The sequence below is a fragment of the Bombus pyrosoma genome, linkage group LG13, assembly GCF_014825855.1.
Source record: "Bombus pyrosoma isolate SC7728 linkage group LG13, ASM1482585v1, whole genome shotgun sequence".
In the NCBI taxonomy this organism is placed as follows: Eukaryota; Metazoa; Arthropoda; class Insecta; order Hymenoptera; family Apidae; genus Bombus; species Bombus pyrosoma.
This window is the reverse complement of record NC_057782.1, coordinates 8,674,890-8,685,806: the sequence shown is the minus strand read 5'-3', so window position 1 is coordinate 8,685,806 and position 10,917 is coordinate 8,674,890. Positions and strand designations below refer to the sequence as shown.

At 42.5% G+C, this 10,917-nt stretch overlaps 1 protein-coding gene across 4 annotated transcripts; it reads left to right on the top strand.

The window, feature by feature from the left end:
- The first annotated feature begins 3,570 nt into the window (after positions 1-3,570).
- LOC122574074 (armadillo segment polarity protein) lies at positions 3,571-10,200 on the top strand. Of its 4 annotated transcripts, XR_006318887.1 has the most exons (8): positions 3,571-3,764; positions 4,603-4,666; positions 4,752-6,388; positions 6,470-6,649; positions 6,743-7,045; positions 8,105-8,201; positions 8,616-8,677; positions 9,765-9,857. XR_006318887.1 is itself a non-coding variant. In XM_043741182.1 (7 exons), exons 2-7 carry the CDS (start codon positions 4,630-4,632, stop codon positions 9,947-9,949), a joined length of 2,439 nt encoding a protein of 812 aa, XP_043597117.1. In that variant the 5' UTR covers positions 3,571-3,764; positions 4,603-4,629; the 3' UTR covers positions 9,950-10,200. The 4 variants fall into 4 exon arrangements, 3 of the variants coding, with proteins under 3 accessions (XP_043597117.1, XP_043597119.1, XP_043597118.1); XM_043741182.1 differs by lacking the exon at positions 8,616-8,677 and having other exon boundaries at positions 9,765-10,200; XM_043741183.1 differs by lacking the exons at positions 3,571-3,764; positions 8,616-8,677 and adding an exon at positions 4,018-4,394 and having other exon boundaries at positions 9,765-10,200.
- The last annotated feature ends 717 nt before the right edge of the window (positions 10,201-10,917 follow it).

The window sequence follows — 10,917 nt, the reverse complement described above, 5'->3', positions numbered from 1 at the left end:
GCCAATCTCGGACTCGTACACGCGCGTGCATTCGACTTACGCACACATTTACCTGGCCGAGAGAGTCGCGCATATGTCCGTACGGAAATCGACGTGTACCTTCGAGACGATCTCGAACTGTGCTAGTAAACGCACACTCGCGTCTCGTCGCACAGGACGTTCATATGGTGCGCCTCCCTGGCCCCGTGTGCGTACTGCAGATCGTAGTAGTATGCGTGCCTTTCGCGATACTTAGAGAAACCGCTCCCTCTTATCACCCCTCCCGCGCGTCCCAGCAGAACCTTGTTCGATACCATTTGAGGACCTCCAATAACCTATCCGAGCCATTCCGATAGGAGCTGTCAGCCCGCACCCACACGCTGTGCGCGCGAGGAGCCGCTCAGGGCAGACCGGATAAGCCTGAGCGCAGGTGTGCCGCACAAAATCGTCTGATCGACGTGCCGAGTGCGCTGATCTCGATGACCTTCGCCAAGGGTTTCGATTCGACGACGCCGCGGTACACGAGGCACGCCCCGGATACCATCTCGACGAGCTGCCCCGGTACCACGGTACCACGGTACCACGCTACCCTCGTATCTTCCTGCCTCTTTCCCATCCCGTGCTTTTCTCTCTTTCGCAGCACAGTCCTCTCTCATTCACAGCGTTACTAGCCTTTTCCATTATTTAACTGTACTATCGTAAATATCTGCAACGGAGATCGTTCGATCGCTATTTGAAGCGTGAATCTTCGACTTCCGTGACTTGGCGGTATACGCGAAACATTCTCATTATACGTTTGATCATAGTGTTCGACGCTTTGTTAACTCGTTTGCGTTTTGGGAGTTGCGTGAATCCCTTAGGTCGGTCTGAGTGATGAATCGGGTATCGTTCGTCGTCTTTGTCGTCGTCGTCCTCGACGCTGACTGTACTCGCTATCCTCGCTCGACATTAGCCACGAGACTACTCCATCAACCATGCCAGACGATACGACTGTGTCTCCGAAACTTCTCTGGTTGACTCGTTCCCTTCCCTCGGGACGAGAATGATCATTCCTACCTTTCCGCGGTCTCAGACTTTCAGGTGAAATTGGACTAAAACTTCCGCGTGCTTGATCACTCGGTATAGGATATAAACCCGATCACTCGGGATGGAATAACGGAGATTTAACGATGCAAAGTCGTCGGCCGTGATTCACGACGATATCTTCAGTCGATCTGCTGAAAAGAATGTTGATGATCGAGGATGATTTCCATACGCTCCTATTAGCTCTTCTTCTGCAAGACGGAACGGTAAATGAGGTACGGTGACTATCCTCCCTTTCGCCGCGTAAACACGAAGCATTGCAGAATACACGGGCATTAAGCGGAGGAGAGCAGCGCAGATTCTGAGAATGCATATAATTAAGCACGTTGCATCTCGAGAATGTTGTGTACGTGCGTGCGTCCAGCTTTGTATAGTGACTCGTTCGAGAGGCAACGTGTGCTCGTGTGTACCTTATATAGATACACATAAATATATGCCTAGCCATCGTTGGTCCCTCCACCCCTTCGAACCTCTCAGCCCCTGAACTCCTCATCCCTTCAGTCCTCGTCTCTCCCTCGCTCTATCTTTCTCTTTCTCTCTTACAACCCTGCCCGACTCTTCCCCCTTTTCTTGCCCCGCGTTCAGCGGTGATCTATGTATCAGCCTGTGCTCGCCGAACCGGGCAACGTGTGTCCGTCCCCCTCGTGTGCTTACTTTATTATCGGGGCTCAAATGAGAATTTATGCAGACATAAACGCTCGTGTCAGCAGCATGCCGCGTAGGTGGGGAGACACACCGTTGAACGGGCATCTGTCACCCTCTATGCTCTCTACCTGGTCTGCCTTCAAGACGGTACCTTGCTTTTTTCGAAGACCATGCGAAATTTCAAGAGTCGACCGGCTAAACTAAACGAAAACTCGATCTCTTGTTTGCTCGATCATCTGACCGATCGATCGATAGGTAGACCACGCGAAGCGAACATATTTCTCAGCTTACTTTTTTACTCGATCATACTAAACGTTCGATTTTGCTCATTTGGTTAAGGAGGGCAGTATATATTTGACATAGCGAAGCGTGGGCCACACGATTCCCCTTTAAGCTCATAAATAAACGAAACCGACAAGAATACGTCGTACTCGAAACTTATGTAAATAAATAAATATTTCGTGAAAAAAAAAATGTGTATTCCCCTGTCCGATGAATCATCGTAAAACTGTCCGCCTGTTCGATGTTACATATTTTATTCGAGATCTCTCGCGGATCGAAAATAACACGTAATTCTTTTCGATTAAAAGACATTTCTACCGTATCGAATGTTTTAACAAGTTAACCAATGAAATATATGAACGATTTTTTTTTGTAAAGTATATGAACGTAAAACGAATTCAAGATACGCAGATGACAGTTTATTGCGAGTTCGATATTGTCTCGAATGACGTTTCACGCCGTTGGCACGTCCGATATTGCGAACATTTGCGGTGAATCGATCGAGATTTCGTACGCGACAAAGCATTTCCTTTATTTTCAAAATTATACAAAATGTAGTTATTGCTTGTTATTAATTGAAAGAACGGGGATATATTTATTCCAGGAAGCTTTGCGCTTCGATATTTCAATATCGACACGATGATGTATTTGAAAACGCGTTTTCCTTTTTTCCGATTATCCGTTCAATATCAGCGTTGACATAAAATGTATCATCACTGTACGGAACGGAAGGAACGGTACCGCCATCACGCATCCGAAAATTAATCGGCGTGGGCGCAGCCGATAACGAATGGTGTTCCCGCCAAACGGCCAGTATATTTTACTTTGGACTCCAGTGTCTGTTATTTTGTGCGCATTCTAGCTGTCTAGCTGCACGATTTACTCCTGAACTCGATCAGAAATTCTCGACTACCGTGGATGGACAAATACCCACGAATCCATTAAAAAATTGCCATGTCCTAGGGAATTGTCTTTTAATTGAAATTGATCTCCCCGACTGCAGCATATTATCCCTCAGTCTTCGTACGTGAGGTACTGGGACATTATAGGGTATCGCTGGTTTCACCATCTGGCATATTTTTTTCTGACGTACCGGCAGATCGGTTTCATTCTTTCCGATCACCAAGTATATACCAAAATACTCGGTTGTATCCGTAAATTTATTCATACACGATATTTACGAAACTCATGTAAATTGCAGATCGATTAATTTCAACTGGAAAAATAACTTGTACGTTTCACCATGTACTTTTTATTTCCATCGAGTTCAATTTGCATATAACCTTAAACTTAGAATGCAACGAGCGAGTATGCACGTACTTACAGATGCGATTCTCGCGTCGAAAGGTGCGCATCAGTTAAAACAAGTATAGGATTCAGGGGAAATAAATTAATTAGAGGATTCTCGGAAGTGAAGTAAACGAGTTTGAGTTAGATACGATCGACTATTCGCAAGGGGTAAAAATCGATAAATATTCTCCTACGAGCAACCGAGCTAATCGAGGTTACATTATGGGTATTGAGCACCACTGCAGATTCGAATCAGTGCAGACGACAGGTGGCGGTAGAATCGAAGGTTCCGCGTCGTTTTCCGCCATCTTTAGTTGACGGATTCGAGGCAAGAAAGGCCAAGAGCTCCGTACGGAGAAGAGATAGGTGGATTGAGCGTCGGGGACAAACGGGAATTTGGTGGATCGAGCGTACGGTAGTGAGTCATTCGTGTCCTCGTTCGAGCACGATTCACGAAGTCGCCTTCGGTCGATCCTCGCTATACGGTAAGCACAGCATTATTTTATCATTCGCCATTGCATCGACCGATAGGAAAAAAATTGTCATTTCCGTGACGGCGGTGTTTACGCTGGGTGTGTCAAAGTGTTCTTCCTCTCTCTCCTTTTCTCGTCCCCTTTCTCTCTTCCATTAATGTATCGTAGTCAGCTCTCTTGTTGCCCCTTCCTTCCGTTTTCGCTTCCCTGCCACTCTCCGCACTCCACTCTCCGCCGCTCGTGGATCCTCGGAAAATGGTGATGCATTGCATTCTCAGAGCCTTTGTTGTGCCGCACGCCCACGCGCGTCCCTCTACCTTTGGAAATCGAGTATCGTTTGCGGCCTCGTGTGCATCCCTCGAGATACGATTTCCTACCGTATTCGATCGAACCACCGTGTCCCCCGCTCGTGTTCCAATGTAAAAGTGGAAGCTGCGACAACGCTCAGAGGAATCTTTCGATCGTGCCCACATTCCGCGTAGTTGCATCCTCCTTCCATTCTTCGCAATACAGTGCACTGACCCTATGCGCGTCGTGGCGTCTTCAAAACTTTGAACGAGAAGACGAAACTTTCGCCCGTGTAATCGAAGACATTTTTTTCTCTTATTAGTTGTGCGCCAACCGACACAGAGGTGTATTCCAGTTCGTATTATATTTTCGTATTCCTTTTCACCATATTTACGCCACATTGAGCGCCTTTGAATATCGTGATAACGTCGTGATTACGCGTTAAAGTACTTTATACGTGCTTTAATGTTTCGTTTTCTCTTGTCTCTTTAAACTTATGCTAACTTTATGCGAGCGATGGTTGCGTTATAGATGTGTATAGCACGGTTTTCTTCTATTTTAGGTGTGGATAGATTCTCCCGTAGGAGCCATGAGTTATCAAATGTCTTCGAATCAATCCAGACCAAGTGAGTAATATTCTGTGGCCAACCTATGACGTATTGTGTATGTTACGCTGAACATTTGTATCATTTTGTGCAATTAATTTTGTAGTGTCTCACGGGAATTATCAGGGTTTGGGTGATCTACCCATGGGATCTGCCAAAGAACAAACTTTGATGTGGCAGCAAAATTCTTACATGGGTGATTCAGGAATACATTCTGGCACTGTCACCCAAGCGCCATCTTTATCAGGCAAAGAAGATGACGAGATGGAAGGTGATCAGCTGATGTTTGATTTGGATCAAGGATTTGCACAGGGTTTTACTCAAGATCAAGTCGATGAAATGAATCAACAATTGAATCATACGAGATCTCAGCGTGTTCGCGCAGCTATGTTTCCCGAAACATTGGAGGAGGGTATAGAAATTCCTTCAACGCAGTATGATCCGGCTCAACCTACAGCTGTTCAGAGATTGGCAGAACCGAGTCAAATGTTGAAGCACGCGGTTGTCAATTTGATAAACTATCAAGATGACGCAGATCTTGCAACACGTGCAATACCAGAATTAATAAAGCTGTTAAACGACGAGGACCAAGTTGTTGTGTCTAAAGCAGCGATGGTAGTTCACCAACTTTCCAAGAAGGAAGCATCTCGTCATGCTATTATGAACAGTTCACAAATGGTAGCAGCTTTAGTTCGTGCCATTTCAAACAGTGACGACCTTGAATCTACCAAAGCAGCAGTCGGCACCTTGCACAATTTGTCTCATCATAGACAAGGTCTGCTGGCTATTTTCAAAAGCGGAGGAATACCCGCTCTTGTGAAACTTTTGAGTTCTCCAATGGAATCCGTATTGTTTTACGCAATCACGACTCTCCATAATTTACTTTTGCATCAGGATGGTTCTAAAATGGCTGTACGACTTGCCGGAGGATTACAGAAAATGGTTGCACTGCTACAGCGGGATAACGTCAAATTTTTAGCTATAGTAACCGATTGCTTGCAAATTCTCGCATACGGTAATCAAGAGAGCAAATTAATTATATTAGCTTCTCAAGGACCAATAGAGTTGGTACGCATAATGCGTTCTTACGATTATGAGAAGCTTCTATGGACGACTTCAAGAGCCTTGAAAGTGTTGTCCGTTTGTCTTAGTAATAAACCGGTGATAGTCGAAGCTGGTGGTATGCAGGCTCTTGCCATGCATCTCGGTAATCCAAGCCAGAGACTCGTCCAAAATTGTTTGTGGACGTTACGAAATTTATCGGACGCTGGCACCAAAGTCGATGGATTAGAGGGTTTATTACAGAGTCTTGTACAAGTTCTTAGCTCTACCGACGTAAATGTCGTTACATGTGCCGCTGGTATCTTGTCGAATTTGACTTGCAATAATCAACGTAATAAGGTAACAGTATGCCAAGTGGGAGGTGTCGACGCTCTTGTACGTACAATCATTTACGCGGATAGTCGGGAGGAGATCAGCGAACCAGCGGTATGCGCGCTTCGTCATCTAACGTCGCGTCACGTGGAAGCGGAAATGGCACAGAATTCAGTCCGCCTAAATTACGGAATTCAGGTCATAGTAAAACTTTTACACCCGCCTTCACGTTGGCCATTGGTTAAAGCTGTAATAGGATTAATTCGCAATTTGGCTCTTTGTCCCGCGAATCACGGCCCGCTTCGTGACCACGGCGCGATTCATCATCTGGTCAGGCTTCTGATGCGTGCTTTCCCCGAGACACAACGAGTAAGCATCCCTTTCGAAGCGATTCCGTATATTCGATTATCTAAGTTAGAACGTATTTAAAAATGATCAATTCCACTTTAGCAACAACGTTCATCAGTGGCAAGTACTGGAAGTCAGCAAACATCAGGTGCATACGCGGATGGCGGTGTTCGAATGGAGGAAATAGTGGAAGGTACTGTGGGAGCGCTTCATATCCTCGCGAGAGAATCACACAACAGGGTCATTATCAGATCTCAGAACGTAATTCCGATCTTCGTACAGGTAATTTTAATATACATTTTCCTCAAAACTTGGTTTCCTTTAGTTTGCTCGATGTTAATAATTTGCTCTAATGCGCTTGTATCTTGATTTTAGTTGCTATTTAACGAGATTGAAAATATTCAACGCGTCGCAGCTGGCGTACTTTGCGAACTTGCCGCGGACAAAGAAGGTGCCGAAATGATCGAACAAGAAGGTGCTACTGCTCCTTTAACGGAGTTGCTTCACTCTAGAAACGAAGGTGTCGCGACTTATGCGGCAGCTGTGCTGTTCCGCATGAGCGAAGATAAACCACAAGAATATAAGAAACGACTCTCCATGGAGCTCACCAACTCTTTGTTACGCGAGGATACAAACCTCTGGAATAACGCTGACTTTGGGATGGGTCCAGATCTACAGGTATCGTAATCCACACATAATATCGATGCATGCTTCGCTTATGCCGTGGTTAAATTTATTCGTTTATAAACACCTTGTAACATAGCCCCGATTGTATTTTTCTTCTTTTTTTTTTTTTTTTTTTTTTTGGTTTTCATCTAGCGGCATGTGCTGCTGCGATAAAATTTTAGTATATGCTATACCGTGCTAGCTTTCGAATAGATTCTAGGAATAAACGCGTAAGCCGATTTTTATTATTACTAGACAGATTGTCATCGGTTCGTAAGCTAATTTATTCAAGCATCAGATTTCCCTTTCACACTTGGTTACATCGTGTTAAGTAAATTAAGCCACGAGGGCATAATAACGATACAGCAATTTTATCTGACTAGTAACAGGTACTCGCATACGTAATCGTCCCCTTCATGTAAGTTTAGCAATATATAATTAGATAGTGTTTGCAAAAGTGAATGTCGTTATCCATTATTCCAGTTCGCACAACTTAGGTGACAATTATGAAAATTAAATCGATTAGAGAGTAAAAATTTCGAACTTTAGACCCACATATCATAAAATTGGCGAAAAACTTTCGAGTATCACCCATAATATTTGGACAAATTCTACGTATGTATTCATTATAACTCTCGTTGAAATCGATGCTTCAACCTTTCACGCTATTCCATATTCGTTGAAAAGTTTCAAATGAAATATGCCTAATGGAGCAATGGAAGAACCTGTAATAAATGTACAGCGATGATTTTATTATGATATATCCTTAGATTGCAACATTACGTTATGCATGAGAATGCGTTTCATCATCATTCGTGTTTCATCCCCCACCATAATAGGTTGAATAACATAAAGCCCATCCGCGATTACTTTTTCAAACGCTATAAACTCGTCACACGTTTACTCATGTTCCACGTATATTGTAATGCCTATAAACGATGTTTTCGTACGCGGAGTTGTCGGTGATACTGCGACACGAGTATCTTGACGTATTACCCTCGCCGGCTGTTAAAGACACGCCTGTAAAGGAAGATACGTTTTGTGTTGATCTGAGCTACCTAATCTCTTCAGGACATGCTTGGCCCTGATCAAGGCTATGACGGTATGTATGGACAAGGACCTCCTAGTGTACACAGCAGCCACGGAGGTCGAGGGTATCAACCGCAAGGTAAGTTACGAGCCTTATCCTTTTTATCCGATTAATAGCTTTCGGACGATCGATACGGTCGATCGGTCGTAGATGAATTTACAAGTGAATTTTTACGGTGTTTCTTCCCCACGGTATTAACGGTGCGATCTTCGAAACTTTTGATACGCCTTGTAACGAATGTAACCCAAGAATCACTCGCTATCAAGACCTCTTTCAAACGAAATGTGTTCCCTTCGTTTCTGCATCAGAAAATCACTGGTAATGCGAATTCCTGTGCTCGTGTTCGTTTCCTCCCCCTATTTGTGCGATATACGAAATGAGAAATTTGGTAACACTTTCATTTCTAAAAAAAAAAAAGAAAAAGGAAAAAGAAAAAAAAACAACCGATGATAAGAAGAAAGCATTGCATTTAATTCTATGTTATTTTAACAGCAGCTTAACCCACGGACTTATATTAAAATACAGGCTATCAACAGTATCTCGCAGTAACATAGGTGATACTCAGCTCTTACGTACTGTTCTGTTATCTGCTTTAGTGACTAATCGCTAAATGTCTTCTTTCACACGCTTTTCATAGTTTATACATTGTGTCTTATATATCCTGGCCATACGATACACGTTTTATTGAATTTGGTAAATATTACACGTAATGCACGTTTTGTGAATGTTTCAATTTCTTTTTCATTTTTGTTTCTTATCAAGAGTACCACAGATTCATACGTAGCGTGTCTATTTATTTATTTCTTTTTTATATATTTATACAATGTTGTGCATGATATATTTGTATTTTTATCATCTTTCCTCTAAGTGAACGTACTTTATGGTGGAAAGAAGCATAGATAAGTATTCGTAAGTAATTAGATAAGATACGTTTGTCAGAAATGTGCTGTCGCGGAAACGAGTATTGCGAAGAAAGTTTGTTATCAAGTATTATCAGTCATACGCGCGAATTCAAACTTTGGCTTCCTATTTGTCCTTTTTCATTTACGTTCAATCGAATGCATCTCGTGGCTATCGTTCTACCCGTTACTTGTCTCGAATTTGGTTGATCTCACGCAGTTTTTTAACCTATTAACTGGGGAAAATTTATCGAATCTGTTCAATATAATTCCTTTACTTGGGAATATCCTGTCAATTCGTACATCCTATTTTTGTTAAAAATTAATTATACCGTATTCATGTTCGCGAGGTCTAAAGTCGATGCAACTGAAATATTTCTCCATCATTAAGAGATTTATCTTTGTCGCTAATTTTCAATTTCACATTGTAGTTACAGAACATTTCTGTTCAAGGGACGACCCGGTTAATAGATTAAAAGTGCCGGTATCACAAATCAAGAAGAAATGAAACTTCCATGATTTGGAATAATCGTTTGCTTTCTGTTCCTGCTTTATAATATCAGAGAACGAAAAGCAATGGTATCTCGGCGAGAGAACCTAATGTCGCGATTATCTAGCAAGGTTGTGCTTTACTGGGTTGAGAACATTTTCACAGAATCATTGACGCTGTAGTTATTTTCGATTAAATGTTGTAAGGTAAAGGGCTACACATTGGGTTCATTGTAAATTTTGTACGAAACAGGTTATGACCAGATACCAGTAGATTCGATGCAAGGGTTGGAAATAGGTGGAGGGTCGACATATGGCGCGATGGACACTATGGACGTAGCGCACGAGGGTGACCTGAGTTTCGATCATTTAGGAGAGCTTCCTGCACCCCCGCAAGATAATAACCAGGTTGCAGCTTGGTACGACACCGATCTATGAAATTGTGCCAGCATCGTATCTCGCCAGAGAAACGGATCCGTGAGGCTCTTAAGTAATTTCAATACGGACTAGTAGTATCATTAACGTAACTACGCAATCGTGGCGGTACTTTGCTTCGTTCGATGCTCTGTACGCGCCTCCGATCGCTGTCGATGTATTAGACTTAAGTGAGAGACACGTAATTCATACACACCATGTATATGTATCATTTAATTGCTCATACGAATAAACTGAACGATTAAGTATTCAAATCGCGTCAGCCGGTTTATTCACACCTGTATTTTCCTTTCGACTGGAATTTATCAGAAAGCGTAACATAACTAGATGGTTAAAGTCCTTGCGAGATACGTCGAGTTGTTTGTTAACCTAGTATATGTGAGTTAAGCAGCACGTGCGAGGTAGATTTAAGCTAAGTTAATTGTAAATGAATTTCTCGTTTAGGTATCTGGTAGTTTCTAATCATCAGATCGAGCTCAAGTTACCGATCGTCCATCAAACTAGTCCATAACGAGCATATATGTAGGTAAACGAGCGAACGTCGTACCATCGGTATTTAGTGAATTATTTACGTGTATGGAAAAGATTTACGTATATGGTGTACCAATTTTACTATAGCGTAAACGTTCAGCGAATATTTGTACATTTTCTCAGAGCGAAGATTCTCGTAACCGTGTCGATCAATAAATTTTTTCCTACTCGTTAGACTAATAAAAAGTTATCGTTCAACCGTTTCGCCATTAAATGTTTGTTTAACACGTTTTGAAGATATTTCTCTTTATGAATTATTGATAGTATACGTTATACATAATACATAATTATATTATACGTTATTTCACATTACCTAACTTAAATACGTTTAGATTATAAGAATAGACCTAATTGTAAACAATTAGTCGGGCAACAGGTAAACGGTATGTGTATATACTTGAGGCATTTCATGCGAAGGAGAAGGGCGCGTGTACGTTTCT